This window comes from Anneissia japonica, unplaced genomic scaffold, assembly GCF_011630105.1.
Source record: "Anneissia japonica isolate Jap-2015-1 unplaced genomic scaffold, ASM1163010v1 scaffold310_len583560_cov164, whole genome shotgun sequence".
NCBI lineage: Eukaryota > Metazoa > Echinodermata > Crinoidea > Comatulida > Comatulidae > Anneissia > Anneissia japonica.
The window spans coordinates 308,064-328,193 of record NW_022695742.1 but is presented as its reverse complement, the minus strand read 5'-3'; the positions used below and the strand labels follow the sequence as shown (position 1 = coordinate 328,193).

General features: G+C 32.5%; 1 protein-coding gene across 1 annotated transcript; it reads left to right on the top strand.

Moving 5' to 3' along the window:
• The first annotated feature begins 1,345 nt into the window (after positions 1-1,345).
• Positions 1,346-19,836, top strand: LOC117101551. The gene is made up of 23 exons (XM_033241530.1): positions 1,346-1,557; positions 2,208-2,280; positions 3,288-3,371; positions 3,683-3,916; positions 5,828-5,987; positions 6,406-6,536; positions 7,846-8,118; positions 8,847-8,930; positions 10,254-10,363; positions 11,287-11,392; positions 12,381-12,482; positions 12,945-13,026; positions 13,579-13,705; positions 14,117-14,184; positions 15,003-15,114; positions 15,821-15,924; positions 16,372-16,477; positions 16,869-17,089; positions 17,405-17,465; positions 17,565-17,668; positions 18,670-18,838; positions 19,177-19,230; positions 19,705-19,836. The coding sequence occupies exons 2-23, from the start codon at positions 2,223-2,225 to the stop codon at positions 19,774-19,776; spliced, it is 2,622 nt and encodes an 873-aa protein (XP_033097421.1). The 5' UTR covers positions 1,346-1,557; positions 2,208-2,222; the 3' UTR covers positions 19,777-19,836.
• The last annotated feature ends 294 nt before the right edge of the window (positions 19,837-20,130 follow it).

Genomic DNA, 20,130 nt, shown 5'->3' with positions numbered 1-20,130 from the left:
TATATATACTTGGAAGGAATCAAGAATAAGGATTTTTTTACATTTTCTGGAAGTTTTCCCGTATTCTTGGGGACAGATGAATGGCAGAATGGTGTATAGAGTTAGCTTGCGTGAAGGTGTCTGAAAATAACTTTCGAGTAACCACTGCGTCACATACTTCAACAAAATGTGCATTTGTAGACAAAATAATAATTTTCTGTAGACAACTCCTCACAAGAAGGTAATAAAATAAAAGATTAAATATATTTCTCGCCAATTAATAACGCGAAAATAACACCGTTACAATTTTTTTTTTACATACGGTGTTTAAATTAGCTAATTCTCAGTTGATTTGATTTTAGTGGATTTGTCTTAACCAATGGGCTTATTCGACTGATTCATTTCGTTGAGTGCGAATTTTCGTTGAGTATTATTTTCATTCGACTGGTTCGTAAAAATAGGCTTCGTTGACAACGAAAATTAACGCAACCAGAATGCGTTAATCAGCGTTTTTATGCACGTAACCAAAAAAAATATGGCCGATTGGTCAGTTTAGCAACAACATTTGCGTTAATATAATTTAGATTAAATTTCAGAAAATAAAAATAATATTTACCCACATGGAAGTCAAAAAATAATTGTAGGTTAACAGAATTCAAAAACTGGATGAAAACATTTTTTTTACGAAAAACCCATAGTGTCACAATCTGAAGCAGCCTTGATTACGTAGCTTGTATCGCGGCAACTATGCAGCCATTTTGTTTTGTCGAGTATTTACCAGTTTTTTATTCGACTGGTCTTTGTTAAGTAGGATTTTACCACTGTGCCGGTGGGTGTGGTTTAACGAAGAACGACCAGTCGAATACGGCCAATGTTTGTTTGTATTTGAAGTAATTAACTAACTCATTTGATCATAATAGATAATGAGAGATAACAATGTTTCAAAACGGTTTCTCCCAGATTCAGAAAATAACTTATATATTTTTGATGGATTTAATTACAAGAGTTAATCCAAAATTAATTATGTTTAGTTATGATTGGTGAAAAGTTCATTTAATGACAAAGTAAAGTTTAGTTTGCATATTAGTTGCTTAATCCAGTTCAATCAATGTATGCAAAAACATACACAGAAACATTGATTAGTAATATACACAAAAGTAAAATCATTAAATTTGAGACATATAAAATATATTACGCACATTACCTTGTGTAGTCTCAGATGTGTACTTGCTCCAAATATTCAGTGTATTGTGGAAACCCAATATGCATAGTGGCTTTGATTTTTGACGTAGCATTTGTTAATGCATCCTGCACGCCATCTAATATCAGATTTTAATAAAGGCTATGACACACGCCTAATTAAAGCGCCAAAAAAGTTTACAAAAGAAGAAAATAGGAAGATGAACCTATTCACTGATTCGGTATCATAGAATCCGAATCGTAATTAAACGTTGAAGCAAGATTTCACGATTTCATAATTCTGAACAAAGAGCGGATATATATCACCAACGATCAACGCAGAGACATTTCGGTATGAAAAGTTGACTTACTGGCAACGCTTACAAACAACAATAACGTGTAAGTTATTAACATTATTTTCATCCACTTATTAATTAGTTAGTTACCGTATTTAATCGAATTAACTCCCGGGCGTATATATTGTTGAGAAGGGTTTCAGGCGGCGTTTATTCGGGAGAGGAGGCTTTTTTCGAGGGCTTTTTTTGTGTAAAAATGGATAGTCCTACTATAATACTCACATAAACGCCCTTTAGGTTCACAGTGGAACTACAACACAAATGCCGAGGTGCGTTTATTCAAAGGAGGCCTTTATACCAAAATGAGGACCTACAGGGGGATTATTTCAAGGGTCGTTTATTCGAAGCGGGACATTTGTACGAAAAAATATGGTTTTGTGTTCATGAAGCGTCGGCTACGGTCCCCAGACAGGGACCCAGCCAAAATTTCTAATTTTAAATATTTTGAATTGGAAATAATGTGAAAATTTATTTCATTAAATTTTGATTTTTCTTTATTAAAATATACAAGTTGCTTTCGATTGAATAAATAATTTTTGAACCATTTAATTTTTTGTTGAAATCCTAAATGTTCAAGCTTAAAATGTATGATTTTGTGATTTATGGTTTCTAAGCATTTAGAGACATCTTTTTCTGTTGAACTCAAAATGATAAATAATAGTATGTTTATTATGGTTTCTATTATTATTTCAGCTATGATCGCTAAACATGACTTTGTTTAAGTATTGCGTGAGCCTCCATTTAGCATTACACGTATCTTTGGCTTGTAAGTACGTTTCCTTATTGTGTACACTTACAGGATTTGTGACAGGAACGTTAATTGGTACCGTATATTATGTCATTAAAACTGCGCCTGCTTTGTGGTTTAGCTATACATATTAGTCAATCGAAAAAGAACCTTTTTGTCGCGTTCTGGTGAAACTTATGTCAATCTACGTAAAACAGTATGTCTAGAGCGAGGCTTCAACTTTATGTTCCAATAATATTGTTTTCTATACAAACAAATAATAAACATAAAATAATTAATAGCGAGGAGCTTGAAAATATTGCAAACACTAAATGAATCTAAACACTTCACATAAAAGTAATTGCATAAAAGAAACTTAACACAAGTATTTAAACTAAGTGTAGAAAATTATCAGCTAAGTGTTTCATTCTGGTTCTTTACTGTTTTATACGAGGTTGTCTTTGAATTGTTTATAGCTTTTAATATGACAACAAGATCTGTTTTGGATGTAATAAGCATAGGCTTATCTGTGCAAATTTAATTGCCAATTTCTTCTATCCAGCGTGTCCTGGGTCAAAATTAATATAGATCTATAAGTCATATGCATGGGGTTTTACCTCATACATAAATGTCTCAGCTCTACAGAGCCAAAACTCCTAGAAGTTTTTGCTTACTAGATTGTAACATCGCCGTCTCATACAACATGTTAAGATCGTTTCCAATTTTTAGCCTATGAACACTGGAACATATTAATAATTGAGACTGTGCCTATGACGTATTCGACGCATCCAGGTTATATGGTGATGGTATTTAGGATTATGTTGTGTAATAATATTTGAAATTGGTAGAAAGTGCAGGGCAGGTAACGGATCCTTGTGGTACTCCAGAGCTATGACAAACACTTTAATATTGTTTACTTTACAATTTTATTATTACATTTTTCACTGTGTAAGAAACTTTCCGCCTAAAGCATTTTGTTTTAGTAAATGCCCTTTTTTCATAACTGTATCTATCTTTTATTAAAACAACGTTGTTGTTTGTTATAGATAACTTGACGTCAACGACTGAAGCATCATTCGGCTACGTATCATTTGTTAATGATACGCCCTCAGCCCCCAGATATAGTGCCGGTGACTATGCTATTTCTACAGCTCTATGATTTTATGTAAACGATATTTTAACAATTGTTTCAGTAAAGTAAAGAACATTATTAATGATGGTCACGTGTCTTGAAATGATCATTGTATATACAAAGCACCTTGTCAATAACAAACTACGTGATTAGGTTTAAAGTATATTTGCTTTGATTTTCTGTTTAGGCCTAGGCCTATATATTTATGGCAGTATATAATACGTGTTGTGTGTTAAGAACAATAAGTTATTAGAATATAAACATTTTTGAATTATTAATTCCTAATCTGAACTACAATTTTTTTTCCAGATCACATAATGTTAGTTGCTATAAAGAAGGATGATGTCATACTATATACTTACTTAAATGAAAACAATGCAAACGAAATGTTAACATTCAGCAAACTTCCTCTCCATGACGTATACCAACCTAGGTTTGCAGTATTCGATCCTGTTGATGAAATAGTTTATTGGTCAAATCGTTATGGAATATATCGAGAATCTATACATGGTGGCAGCAAAAAAGTATTTATCGACTCACCGGGTGAGCTTGTTTTACTCAATTCAACAACCCAAAATCAATTCTAGGTCAGGGGATACTTAGTTTATTATTTTATTTATATGACAATGCTATTGACAGGAAACTGTCAAGCATAAAGCAAATTCTCATTCTGTGTGGCAGTTAGACACAAACAGAATGATTCAAATTGCCTTTTTCAAAGCTTGTGCGAAAGTATTTTGTTCTATGGAGCTGAGACGTGAGCGATGAAACAGAGCTTCTATATCGTGTTAACGGTACTTACACGAGCTTTCTATAATACGTATCCCAAACCTGTTTCGGAAGGAACATCCAAGTATAATGATTCCTATTTCAACAGTTGTAACCCATTTTACCGGACACTGTTTCAGAGATAAAGACCAGAAAATTTCCGAAGTACTACTCTAAAGACTTCCATGTATAGAGAGAGGAAGCAGACATACAAAATACCCTTATACATTATGCAGAAGTCCCGGTCTTACACTAGAAGAACCGTAGTTCAGCCCTTGTTAAAGTCAGGCTCCGGAGGAAAAAAAAAATTTGATATGTTGTAGAACTGATTTTTCTAAGACAGAAAAAGAAAAAGTTGTTTGACGAAAAACTGGGGAACGGTGAATGAGATACAGGTTTTTTAATATTTAAAAACTGGGGGAATAAGGTGTAAAATGGGCAGTTGCGCCCCTTTTCCCCCAGTTTTTAAATATTAAAAAATCTGTATCTCATTCACCGTTCCCCAGTTTTTCATCAAACAACTTTTTTCTGTCTTAGAAAAATCAGTTCTACAACATATCAAAAAATTGTTTTCCTCCGGAGCCTGACTTTAAAAGATCAATTGCGTGAAACTGTGTCCAGAATCTCGGCAGCAGCCGAAGGATGTTGATAATGATATGCCATTAAATACTTGCCATTGGGACTGAAACCTCACCTTTTGCTTTTTAATTTGTACTTTGCTGTTAATTTTGCATTTGTTGTAGTCCGTTTCGGATTGTTATTTTAGCATGTGGTTAGTTTAGTTGACCTACTAGATTTCGCTACTTTTGTTTTCTCTGCAGCACTTTGAGACCACGTACGTGTAAGTCCCTAACCATTACCATTACCATTAGGCCAAATGAAAAAATATATAGTGTGTTAACCACGTCCGACCGACCCAAAAGTTACGAAAGTAAGGTTAGGCAGGATCCTAGAAAGTGTAAACACAGAGAGCGAAGCACATGCTCATACAAAAATGGTACTTGAGGTGACATGACCTTCTGGCGTACGTATGACATGGTCATAGATAGTATCGTTTTCGGGGTTTTCAACCCTTTAAAAATAAATTTTTCGTACATAAACTCATTAAAATATATTTTAATAGCAATATATAAAACGTCACACTTCTGTACTGGTAAATATTACAATTTTTGCTGCAGATCGCTTCTGCGCATATGACATCTCTCTCTGGTTATTTTGAGCACATTGCACGCAGCCCCGTTATGTCATCATGTTGTTGGTGTTGGTCTGTCGAGATCGTGAAATCATCAAATCTTTCAGTACGTCCAGTTTAGACACGTCACGTTTCATCGACCTACTCATTTAAAAAAAAAAAATTTTATAGCCTTACATAGCGTAAACTATTTTTCGGCCCATCAACTTTTAAGCTGTATTTAAGCATGGCCGGTCGGCCGAAAATTGTTAGAGTGTGATTCAAATTCATGAGCACAGTTCAACAACCTAAATAGAAAGCGCCTTTTTTGTAATTTATTCAGATACAAAATGTGAATAAATGAATGAATAAATAAATAAATAACTGATCGAATAAATGAATAAATAACTGATCGAATAAATGAATAAATAAATAAACGAAAAGACAAACTTATTTTAATATTCGTCCTGAATTACAAATGACTGTGTTTTCTTCTTCTTCTGGCTCTTGTAAAGATACAAAACTTTTACAACTCGACTACATAACCCGGAAAGTATTTTGGGTAGACGGTGACTTGTTTGAGGTAAACACGAATGGGTCATTCATGAGACAAGTCTGCGATATAGGCCTACATAACGAAGATGTCACTGGTGTCAATATTGATACAGATAACGGGTAAGTAGTGTTATATTATAGGTTATGGATAAATGTTTAACTTTGTTGTTGGCTAAATGATAAAAATAATATAATATATAAATACCTTATAATCAACGGATGTGTATTGAATTTAAGGTTAGAATTATAAATTACTGTAATAACAAGGATAGTTATAATAAAATATATTATGATAATGTATGTATAACATATAGCCTAGTAAAGTAAAGTAAAAAAAAAAGTAATTAATGTATATGGAGTATTCATTTAAAATGTAAATTTTGAACAATAATAATAATAATAATAATAATTATTATTATTATTATTATTATTATTATTATTATTATTATTATTATTATTATTATTATTATTATTATCAATATTATTGTTATCCATAATTGTACTGTATTGTTAAATGCAAAATGTTGCGGTCTTTCAGAATTATGTATTTCAGTTTAATTCATGATGACATTATGACGATAGGAAGTTTAAATCTGGCCGATTGCAGCATACACACGATGGTTCTTGGCGACCAGATACTTCATGGGCGTATAGCGTTTGATATCGAACGTAAGTCAACTCACCTTAGTTCTTATTCGTCTGTCCACTATTCTGGTTCTAATTTGATGCTATCTGCCTCGACTCTTCACTGTCCGGAACTTTGTGTACCACGTTGCCAGCAATATAATAAAAAATATAAAAACTCATTAACATTGAAAAAATATATATTAAAATTATTAGGAAGAAAAAGAAAAATAATTTTAATACTTGTAAAGAAAAAACACATTATTATTATGAAGTAAGGAAAAGCATGACAACCTACTAGGTGAGTGCATTTTTAGCTTATCCACCTTTTGTAATATAGTTATGATAAGAATACTATAGCGCAAACTGTAATGTGTTCCGATGTTCGAAATACACAGAGCTGTGAGTGTGTACCATTCAAGATGATTGCTATGCCGTAGATTCAGCCAATCCACAAATTCGATCGAATAAGTGTAATCCTTTAATGGCGCCCTCAATTTACTCATAAAATTTGAGTACAGCTTAGTTACCCGTATGTTGAAACTCGAGCGTTGTGGTGTATGGGTGTGACGAACAAGATTTCAAAATTCACTCCTCAGTACAGTACCGTACAGTACTTTATTTTCAAACCAGATATTTCACTTGCATTGCGTACCTAGGGGTGCTGGGAGGGAGGGGGATGGGAGACACGCCCCAAAAAAATTACTAGCGCCCCCACATTCGCCCCTAGAAATTACGGTCAAGTAGTTAAAAGTTACCTAAAATCATCTTATTTTCCGAATACGATAGTTTAATAATTTATTAATATTATTTATAATAATGATTAATGAAATAACGGTTATAATAGGCCTATCTATAGGGCCTACTAAGCCTAAAGTCCATCTTGGATGGTACACAAACACAACTTCGCATTGCATTTTTGTAGAAATGTTTATGGAAATATATTTTGAAATTCTGACCCCTGTTAGAAAATGTTACTTCTCCCCTCATTACATGATTAAATTGCTTACATGACTCCTTTTAGCAGCTCTGTATATTTTAACGTTTTTAGCACCTATAGCAAATCAGTCGGATCGGCTTAGGAATAGGAAACGTCACGATTTGCTTTTTTTGGTTTTATTATTGTTATTATTGTTGTTGTTGTTGTTGTTGTTGTTGTTATTATTATTATTATTATTATTATTATACATAAATGAAAACCTGATAATGTTATATGAATGACATGAATAAAAAACAAATATTCGTTTAGAGCAATAACAAATTCATTTTTAACTAATTGCAATCAGTTGACTTACATGAACAAACATAATTGGGCTAAAAATAACTTATTGATTTAAACCTTTTTTGTACGTAGAGCATTCTCTTCATTGGATATTCTATGACAGGGATTTTGCTAACTTTGGATATATTAACAATGGAATATGCAATGTGGCAGTCAAAACCTCATTCAGGATTTTATATAGGCCCAATAGTCGTTTTCGTGATATCGCTGTTTATCAGTCGTATTTATTTTTTACTTGGAATGACGACGGAGTTATTGGACGGATGCAAAAGAATGGATCAGATCAAGTACTATTTTTTCAAGACAGACAACAAAATGGACAAATTCGATTGGAAATTCAAAGAGGTATATATTCATTCAATTATCTACCTATTATTATAATTTTGTTAATTTTATTCTTGTTCAATAGGCCTATGTCTTATTATATGCAATTTTAAGGTGATTTTATCCGACGAGTTTTATGCTCATTGCACAGCACTGACAGCCGATCGTCAACCGATGAATTGCACAGACGTGTGGTCATCTCTCGTCAACCGGTTTAATCTTTCTTTTTTCTGCCAGAGTATTCCTTTTAAATGTCTGTATTTCATAATTTTTTTCGCAGTAATTAAAATCTCTGAGGTTGATTATGATGGAACCCTGACTTAATTTATGATCAGCACATTTACAATGTGAATAAGTTTTTCAAAGTTAAATCATTTATACATATTTTAGTAGGTGATATTACATTAAATGCGTATTATTTAAATGATCCTCTGCCAAGGAATACTATGAACAAATTATAAGGCATTGAAAACCACGAAGCTAATTACGAAATAGAAAATTCAATTCAATAGAGATGAAGTTTAAATTTATAAGATTATGAGTATCACTAATGACATTATTATTAATAATTTTTACTTATTACTGATGATTTGTAGGCCGATGTAATTATTATTACTATTATTATTATTATTATTATTATTATTATTATTATTATTAATATTATTATTATTATTATTACTATTCTTTATGTAGGCCTATATATTTTATTTTTCTCAAGCGTATTTTAAACATTAGTATTTTTTGCTAAGTTAATTTTTCAGGAAAAGCGACAGCAACTATGAACACCGTAATGGAAACAACGACAGGATTTCACACGCCTGTGGATGGTGTAGGTGAGGATCGTGATTAAGGTGATAATAGTGATGATCGTGGTAATCGTGATGATGATGATAATGATAGTGGTGCTCGTGATCGTGATAATGATTTTGAAGATAGTGATTATGATGATCGTGAAAATGGTGATCATGAAGATGATGATAATAAAGACAATGATAATGAAGAAGATACAGATGTTGTTCGAGGTGGTTTCAGTAGCAATATTGCAGTGAAAACCATTAGTTGTGGTAACAAATGAAAATCAGAATGTTACTGAGGTCGGATTTAATATCTAATACCAGATTCCTGAAAACGAACCTATTATGAGGAACGATTATAAAACGGACCTCTATTTTCAACGTTATGGACTGATATAGCGGGTATGATAAACTCATCAGCATAGGCGTTGATCGGTTGTGGGAGTACGTCCCACTTCCCAAAATTTCAGATTGCGGGGACATGGATTGGCTCTTCAGTATTCACTATTCTTCTATAGTTAAAATAACACTTTTCAAAGCGAGTAGAAAAACAACAGCAATCAATTACAAATGAATGACAAAATAATCTCATTAGATAATAACATGAGCTAATCAGTAAATAATAAATATATAAATCATTATTTTAATTAATGTTATTCTGCACATAATGTGTGGGTTTTTTTATTCCAAAACTATGAGGTAAATTGAAACAGTTTTTATGATCAATATTGTGAAAACGTAGTGAATATAAGCGTTAACTGTAAATAATGTTATTCTTAAAGTCAATTAAATATAAATGATAAAAGACCTTCCAGGGATGTTGCCCCTTGGGCCCCATCGGAACTTTGCCCTGGACCCCGCTGTGGGCATGGCCCCCAGACCCCCAGCCAAAGGTTGGGCCTACGGCTCATGGCTTCTTTTTTTTTCTCATTTTTCTCATTTGTCCCCTCCCCAAATTTCAAGCACGGATCGACCCCTTTGCTAACCAGTGTGTAATACATTTCCTATTAGCAACTTACATTTGAAATACTTGAACATGAATTTGTAAAATTGATGAAAACCACCGTAACACAGTAACGACACTCATAAATACTACTCAAAGTAGGCCTAAAGTTGACCATAATTTTTACAAGAGTGTGAATGATATTTAGCTATGTGTGTAATCAGCTGTATTACTGTATATGATTATGTATAATATGTGGGTGAGAATATGAATATGTATGAGTAAAAAATATGTCAATTGACTGAAGTTTATAGCTGATGGACTTTAATAGGTCTCTGTTCGCATTAAACACATATAAAAATTGTATACGTGCACGTTCATTTACACATACACTTAAATAAGTATTTTCTCATCATTAGACTGTGGACCTCGAACTGATGTAGTAGAAACTCCTAAAATATCAAGACAGGAGAAAGTAATGGAATATTTATTGAATAATGACGACAAAATTCATGATCAACATATTTTGGTAAGTATATTTTGTGAGAGTTAGACAATTGTTACCCCAATTGGAACTCGAACTTTTACTTTTGTTATCAAAAGTAAAAGTTCCAATCACCATCGGGGTAACAATTGTCTAACTCTCACAAAATATATTTTGTTGTATGAAGGGAAAGAGACTAGTGGTGTTAGATCCGTAATGATATCCTACGCGCGGGCCTACGCGTCTCTAAACGGTATATACTGCTCGCCCAGATAGCGAGAGATAGCGGGTTCCCACCAAAGACCTCTTTTTCATACAAACTATAATAAGGAACTTTCGTTGATGAACTATGTTTAATACGATTTATAACATCATGTTCTAATATATTTGAGCACTGTATTATCTATTCGATTTATATATATATATATATATATATATATATATATATGTATATTCATATATATGTTGTAAGCCCTGTCTCTTATACACATCTAGATGTGTATAAGAGACAGGTGTGTGTGTGTGTGTGTGCGTGTGTGTGGGGAGGGGACGGAGGTGGGTGTGGGTGTGTGTGTGTGTGTGTGTGTGTAAATAACGGTAACTTACACAACCTGGTCGTGTCGTGCTTATCGTTAAATATATCGGTGATACATACTGTTATATTTTTAATTTTAATTTAATTTAATTTTTGAAGAAAATGAGTAGACGACCATATTTTTAGGAGATAGACTAATAATTATATTTTTAAATTACTGCTTGCTACTGTAATTATAAAAAAAATTGCTTGCTACTGTAATTATTTAAAAAAACTGTCTTTTATTTAAATTCTTTTTTACTACTATTAAATACTCAACTGTTAGGGCTGCATCTTAAGGATACTTATTCTATTATTAATATTGTTGTTTTACGGAAACCATTGACCATTGTCGAACAAGAGTGAAAACATTGTGCATTTTTTTTTTTAACAGACTGGAGATGAAATAGCGTCCAGTATGGCAGATATTGAAAAATTGTTAATGAACATGTTAAAATCATCTGGAAACAGAAGTTACTCGTTTTTGTCTCAGAGGCTTCGTAAGTAAAAATAACTGTATTTAGCCGAAATATATGTAGAAAATCCGAATCAATAAACCTCGTGTATAATAACACAAGTAACTCAATCTGAATTAATATTGTATTTGGACGAGGAAATGTACCATGATAAAATATACTAGGAGTAGTAGATTAACACGGTGCGCGTCTGACCTTTTTGACTTGGTTTTTTTTTCATTCAAATTGTCTAATCTTAAATATATGGCAACGGGTACAGAGAACCACAAGAAGAAAGAAAAAATATTACAAAGGATAATTATTTTAATATTAGCCACCAAATAATACAATTAGGTCTGTGGTATTTTACTGTTTATTTTAAGAGAATTGTGTTAATAGTTTTTAAATGGAAAACTCAATTCCATTAAAATATCAGTACTGCTCTATAAATATCATGTATATAATGTATTAATAATGTTATTATTTTTTAAAGCTGATTGTAAATAATTCAAATCTAGATCTTGTGGCTGGATTATGACACTGTAACTAAAAAAATGATTTAGAATGAAATTGGTCTTGTGCATGACAATACTCACCGGAATGGGTGTGGCGGAGGAGTGGGACGGGTTGCACGTTGTGTATCTGTGTATCATCATTAAAGTGGCTTAGAGTTCCTAAGGAACTCTAAAGTCGCTTAGTTATTGTATTATTGTTAGTGTTGTTATTATTATTGTTGTTTTGATTATTGTTGCTGTTACTGTTATATTTCTGTTGTTATTATTGTTACTATTGTTTTTATTATTAAATAGTTATTATTATTATTATTATTATTATTATTATTATTATTATTATTATTATTATTATTAGTACCATCATTAACACCACCACCCCCATTAACACCACCACCATTAGCATTACCGCCATTATTATTATTATTATTATTATTATTATTATTATTATTATTATTATTATTATTATTGTTATTACAGTATTATTATTACCATTACTACTACCATTGTTATTATTATTACAGGTTCGAAATCAAAATATATTGACAGTAAATGGGAATTGAGTGAAGTTATGGATACAAACACAAACCATACAGTGTCTGCGGATATTGACATTGTGCCAGGAGGTATTGATATTATATTGGAACCATTAATCAATAGGCCTATAATGTACCCACTACTGCGCATGCTCCATAGTACTGTAGTACACTCGGCCTAAATTGTTGTAAGCCTTTGCGTCAACTCTCAGTGGTGGCATAGGGCCGGGAGACCTACTAGTGTATAAAACAATGGTTAACACTAGTAATGCCTACAGCACTATGTAGCTTACTACAAATAATAAAAATTACTCAGGAAACTTCTGATTTCTAGAATTAAACAAAATATTTAAAACTACAATAAAGAAACGTTTTATTAAAAATCGTAATATAGTTAATATCAAAATAAAGTAGCTACCATGGTATACGTTTTCATTTAGATTAAATTGGCAAATATTTATAATTATACTAGGTTATCTTTTATTTAAAACAAAGTATGTCTATTCATTTATAATCACCATTTTTCCACCAATTGTATGAATTCTCTTACAGGACTTATTGCTACTATAAATTATGTAAAACCAGAAGTAATTGCAGTTGGACCTCAGAACACCGTAAACTTCGAATTTTCAGAGTAAGAAAATAATTGGCTCGAATGATTAAAACAATGATTATACAAGTTAAAACAAGACATAAAATAGCATTATCTATGACAAATATAATTTTGGTGTACGTGTACATCGTAATTGAAATGACATTATTATCAATCCAATATACTGCACATGCAATGGCAATTTACATGCTCCAGGTCTATAAGGACAGGCTTCCAAAACATGGCCTGCAGCAAAAACGACTTTTTTTAATGAAAATGAAGCAAAAACACTGGTTGCATTTTATAGATAACTTCGATTGTTTAATACACAAGCTCTCGCCGCAGCCTCTGTTGGCTTCAACATGTGTAGCGAATGGTCCACTTCCCTACACTTGATGAAGCCCACAGACTCTGCTGGTGAAAGCTTGTGTATTAAATAATTAAAGTTAGTCCATAATGTACTGCAAGTGTTATATTTAATACGTCTACCAGACTGACACTTCTCTATCTACTCTATGAACATAAAATTTATAATAAATAACAATGTTTATACAAGAAGTGTTTATATCAACTTTCATTTTGTCTTAATAAAAGCGACAATTCTTCGAATATCAGTACATCAGTTTATATAGTTAGTGGTATGTTCTCCTTGACTGTATACCGAGGAAATAGCGTTGCCGACTGTGGAGTAACAATTGGCATACCGATTCTTTCATACTACGTAAGTTTTTCATTTTACATGTGACCCGCCATTCCTCTAGGAAACAACGTAGCTATTAATAAAAATAATGGTTATGTGTCCCGTCTTCTAGTTCAAATTGATATACAGAAACGCTTTTTTTTTTGCTTGATTGTGATAATGATTTCTTTTTAGTCCAAATTTAGAATAAATACACTGTCCTTATCCGACCTTACTCTTACGTGAGATTTGTTCGTGGTGCCCAGCGATCAGACTTCAAATAAAACTCGAATTTGTACCATAGTCTTCAGCGCAGAAGAAGCAAGAACATTACTTTTAAGCCAAACCCTCATTTGTCGAAAATAATTCATTTTGTTGACAACTGTCCCCTTGTAAACCATTGATTATAAAAGATTATGTAAATAATTTCTATACATAAAATCTTTCTTTTAGACAAATCCAACCTTAAATATCGACCAATCGTCGTCATTAACGTGTGCATTTTATGACATATTGATCAAGTAAGTTTTGGCATTACTGTCGAGCCAAACCTTTTTTCTTGTCAGTAGATATTGTTAACAGACCCGTTGGCAGGAGGTGCAAGGAGAGCTGACACCCCTACAAAAGGTCAACTTTTTAAATCCTATTATTTCACTAAAATTGTTCCCAATGATCGCGAAATGATAGGCCTATGCATTCCATTTGCAGGCTCTTCTAACCGATTTTTTATAACTGGCAGTACGAATTTTGTTGGAAATTGGATCAGTTTTAGTGACTGCAGATTTATTGATATGAACAAAAAACTATATTATAATGTAGACCTAAAGATGTAATGAACATAAAACCTTACATTTTAAGGTACGGTATCTAACAACACCAAATTAATGGAAAATTAAATAGATCAATTTTCACGAATTATTGGTTTCAGAAACCGATCAAATAAGGCTCGTAATTTTGCTTTGTTGGAGCTTACGAGAGGTTTCCCTAGGGCCCCATCGAGCTCTACCTCTAGACCCCGCCGGGCCATACGCGGCACTCAGCCTAAAGCTCACAAACGAAGCCCCCGCCCGCTGACTCATTAAAAATCCTCAAACGGGCCTGATTGTTACACCAGTCATAGACTAATTTCATATTCGGATTGGATGTTATTTGTCCTAATCCAATCAATGCATACAATAACATCTAGTCAAAATTAGGAATTTATTCAAGACTGGTGTAACAACAGCCACTGTCTTAACTTTATACACCTCGGCCTACTCGTCGCATTATATTTTCAATGTGTGAAGTGCTACAAGAACGATCGCATGTTATAGTAGATATAAACGTTTTCTACCTGCAGTAAGTGGTCAACGAATGGCTGTAGTATGACGTCTTCTGCTGGGGATGTGGTAAAGTGTACGTGCTCACACATGACTAGTTTTGCTGTTTTAATGAAAGTTTCATCCTACGAGGTAATTCCCATTAAAAATATATATATATATATATATATTTTTTTTATACATACGTTGCTAAAGTCCGTTTGAAAAGTGATGATTCAAAAAGTTGGCATTTAAAAAAAAAATATTTTCAGTGCCTGCATACGTAATATAAGTTTACCTTTAATATAATTTTTTAAGAATAAGACAGAAAAAGATCAAAAGAAAATATATTTTTATATACAGTTTGAAAATATATTTCAAAAAGGTTACCTGTATAAAAGAATTGATGCTAATCGTTTGTGGTGGCAGAAACGTAGAAAATGAAACATATTTTAACAGAAAGATCCCGGGACAGAGTCTCGATTGAGGTTGATTATTTTTTTTTCATCTTCTTTATTTTTTTTATTTTAACAGAAAGATCCCGGGACAGAGTCTCGATTGAGGTTGATTATTTTTTTTTTCATCTTCTTTATTTTTTTTTTTTTGCAGTTATGTTTAATTAAATGCATAACATTTACAAATTAATATGGTTTCTAATAAATTACTCCATTTTCCCCAAGATTTATTCAGGATACATATTCAATGATAGTATATGTGCAATAATAAAAACGACAAAAACAATACTAAATATTACACTAAAATAACTCGGTTTAATCGTTATAAAATCCCTGTCTCTTATACACATCTAGATGTGTATAAGAGACAGCATAAAGCATAGTTTTTAGTATTTTGTTTACAGATTCCGGTACATCAATACGAAACGTTGTCCATAATATCTACGATTGGACTTGCCCTGTCAATGTCTGCTCTTGTTGTAACACTGACTGTGTACATGATTCTACGGTAACTTCAAATTCGTTAATTGAGAATGCATAATCCGTCACTCACATCACGAACTAACACAATCAAAGTAGATTGTGTTAGTTCGTAAAATCACAGTAGCGCGTCAAAACGAGCGCGTATTGGTTGTCAAGCAATTTTGTATTCTTTACCACACAAAAAGTCCTTAACGACAACAGCGCGTATTTTGACGCGCTTTTTTTATTTCACGAACTAACACAATTGAATTTAATTGTGTTAGTTTGTGATGTGAGCGACGAATCATGCAACAAATAATCTTGTCTTAAGCTCAGGCCAGACTATGTGGCGTGCCTAAATATGGTCATGATGAATATATATATATATGCATATCATGACTATATACGGGCGTAAAACATTTTTGTTTTTGTCTAAAAATTAATAGAGTGGACAAAGAATTATAACAAAAAAAATGATATTGTTATTAAACAGGAAACTTCAGAATTCATTACGGCACACCATTCACAAGAACTTAATTGGGAATTTGATAATATTCGGTATGATATTTTTGACAGCTATCGACAAAACAGGACATCAGGTAAATAATAGGCGAGACTGTCTGAAGTTAAACGCACCTTATTTGTGCTAGCTTATGATTGGCTGTTTTGTAACGAGCTATTAATTTAAACTTATGGTGACAGAACATTTTCTTTTGCTGCCCCAGTACTAAAGGAATTTCCTTCTCTCAACATTTATTAGACGGTCAGTTTGAATTCAAAATGGCCGCAAAAGTTAGGCGTCAAAAACTTGGCACACAACTTCACTTTAAATATAAAAGTATCAAATATATTTAGTGCCAAGGTTTACGCTTTGGTAATAAAATGCACGCCTGTGTTCCTTAGCTGCTCAACTATATTATTGAATTCTGTCATCTTGCAGGATGCTGGCGTAACTCGGTTTACTAGTTATAAAATCCTATAATTTTGCAGGTTATTTGCAAGGTCGTTGGTATATCTCTCCATTATGAGGTCCTCTGTGTATTCATGTGGATGCTAGCTGAAGCCGTGTACCTCGTCTTTAAAGTTGTCAAAAAGACACCAAGTTCTTACAACAAGTTGAAATATTACTTAGTTGTGTGTTACGTCACTCCGTTGTTAATTGTATTTCCGGTTGTCATCGTACGCTATGACTGGTACACCACTGAGAAACTGCAAGTATTTATAGCATTTTAGCAGTACTAAAGCTATTGTACTAAAAAATGCCATGCCTAATTAAAAAGAACATATTGGACCTACTAATGGATGCTAAGCTAATAAATAAAACAATAACACCTCGACGAAATTTAATAATTTCTTTAGTCCCATCCAGCAGAGTATTATTGGTCGACAATATTATTCATAATATATTTTAAATAATATACCTACATCTTGGAATCGAGTAAAGTATATACTGCTGATGTGTAGAATTGTTAACACAATTTCATACACTTTGTATATAAATCTAGGCTTTATTTGGTATTTTGTAGTTGCTGGTTATCTACCTCTGGTCGATGGGCAGTCGTGATTCCTGCTATGACGGTAGTCTTGGTAAGAGACCGCTATGGCATACGCTTGTATCAAGTTCTCAATCAGTTCATAATGATATGTTTATTTATTGACTCCATATTGTTTATAATTTATTTTCAGTTCAACCTGGTTCTACTCTCAAAGATGATACACATCATGTACATACGTTCTGGACCAATGAAGCGTAGGTCGCCGGCTATAAGGGATGATTACAAGCAACTTAGGTATGTTCCAAAGCGGTAGCTCAAGAGGTAAAGGTAACATGCCTAGTTCAACACGTTAGAGGAGAGATCCAAACCACGAAGCAACATATGGCCTTACCTAGAGTTCCAATACAAAGCCCGGGCGGGAATCGAGAAGATTTTTAAGGACGAAACAACTTATGCTCTTAGACCATTCGAAACCGGATTCTGTGAGCTACTATTACCCTACTCATATTATACAGAACACTACTCAGATCCCTTGGGAGTATTCCATGACGTTTCAGTAGCTAGTAATCAGCGCATCTGGCACTGTAAAAACAAGCTACCCATTTATACTCCTTTCTGGGGGTGTCTATAAAACGAAGACTGCCGACTCAAAAACGAAGACCCCTATTTTTTCTCTTAATTTGATGATATACGCCAGGCTGTCACAAAATTGAAATTACGAATTTTGTTGGGCGTCTGTTTGTGAAATTTTTAAGGGTTTTCGATATATAGACACCCTATATGGATGTCTCAAAACGAACACTGAAGACCCGAAAAACGAAGACCTCCAGTCTCGATTGTCTTATTGAAAGTATTTCAAAATCATCATCGCTCAAGTAGTTTTTGTTCGACTGGCTGTACCAGTAGAATATATGCCTATTCGAGGCTCTTTTTTGTAGCTGATTAATCAACAGTCGCGGTAAAACGGGTACGAGAATTTTATCTGTTAACAAAAACTTTAAAAACAAACTTTTGGATTTTTGGATCTAAAGTGAAGAACTTTCATAAAACAACAATATGGCTAATTCAAAGTTAATTTTTATTAGCGTTTTTTTTTTTCTTTTGTGTGTGTGTGTGTGTTTCAAAGGGACAATACATCTTTAAAGATTATACATCACTGCATGTGCTATTACCAAGTTACCAAATTAAATTAAACATTGCAATACCTGTTTAAAAGTATCATAGATTAGTAACATTTCAACTAGATATAGTGCTTTATACAAAAATCCTTAAACCATGATACTTATTTTTAACAGATTCGCCGTTAGAGGAAGCTTCATCTTGCTGCCTATTCTTGGTGTGACGTGGGTTGTTGGACCGTTTGCTGTTGATTCAAACAGTCTCGTTTTAAGCTATTTATTCAACATTTCCAACTCCTTACAAGGACTTTTCATATTCATAGCTTACTGCCTATTCGACAAAGAGGTACACATATTCGATATTTGATAGATATACAAGTACTATATTGCTAACCATTAATTTATGGCTCAAAATTATTTATATTATTGCCATGTAGGCCTATATGGTAGAGAGCTAGAATAAAAAAGAAATAAGTACAGTAGATGTTCAAAAGCATAGGTCTACAGCAAAATAATTGTTGTTATTAGAAACGTTAATTGCTAAACATAAATTTATGCCGCAAAAATATTTATATTCTTGTCATGTATGTGGTAGTGAACTAGAATAAAATAAAAAATAAGTACAGTATTATGTTTAAAAGCGTAATATGTCTGCAGGAAATTGATAAGAATAACCTCTTTTAGGTCAGAGCGTCTGTGAAGAAACTGCGCAAACGGAAAGGAAATGTCAGTGCAGCCGTAAGTTACTAAAGTGTAATTTTAAATTTTAACTTGAATCTTTCTTTTTTCATTTAGTAATTTTAAAATTTTAATCGGAATCTTTATTCATCATTTTAATATTTTATAAATAAAATTACTATCTTAATATATTATGATAATGCTTATATTGTACCTTGTTATTGTCTATTTAGAGTTGTTTCGTTTTAAGTATTTCAATAGCCATTTTAATGTATATTTTATGTATATTATGGAACTAGTGTTTTTATACAATTTTAATGACTTGAAACTGCTATTTCCATATTTATTAATATATTTACAAAAGTAATCATTACAAGAAACAAGTTTAAAAAAAAGAAATGCACGCACCCCACAAAAAAAAAATCAATTACACATCCATAAGAAATCAAGTCTTCAAAATTAAAAAAAATACAATATGTATAATATGTATACTTTATTTGTTTAATTTCACTTTTCTTTGATTTCTATCCGCAGGAACCCAACACTACAAACCCAGTAACTATATCAACAAGTATTGTCGTAAAGAATAATAATTATTTTGAATGACAATCATCAGTATTTGTGCTGAACTGCTAGTCATATATATACAATATATTGCAATTTCTGTTCTTTAGAAAACGCATTCAGTTTAATAATACCTGTAAAATTTACTAAGTACAGTATTTAATACTTAGTGCATATTCTGTACTCAAAAGTATCAATGAATACTGCCCTCTATCAACTGACCCTGTAGATGTAAGTAAACATCTCCTTTGAATTACAGTATATAAGAAAAAGTCTACGCTTACAACACAATTGTAAAGAAGATATAATATACACAAGGTAATGCATTTGTTAACTTAATATTTACAGTTACTACAGTTACAATTAGTTTTCAACTATATTACCCATGTTTTAAAA

Coding starts and splice junctions, on each gene's coding strand:
- LOC117101551 (XM_033241530.1), top strand. CDS start 2,223: ATGACTTTGTTTAAGTATTGCGTGAGCCTCCATTTAGCATTACACGTA. Junction 13,706..14,116: donor TACCGATTCTTTCATACTAC/GTAAGTTTTTCA, acceptor TCTTTCTTTTAG/ACAAATCCAACCTTAAATAT. Junction 16,478..16,868: donor TCGACAAAACAGGACATCAG/GTAAATAATAGG, acceptor ATAATTTTGCAG/GTTATTTGCAAGGTCGTTGG.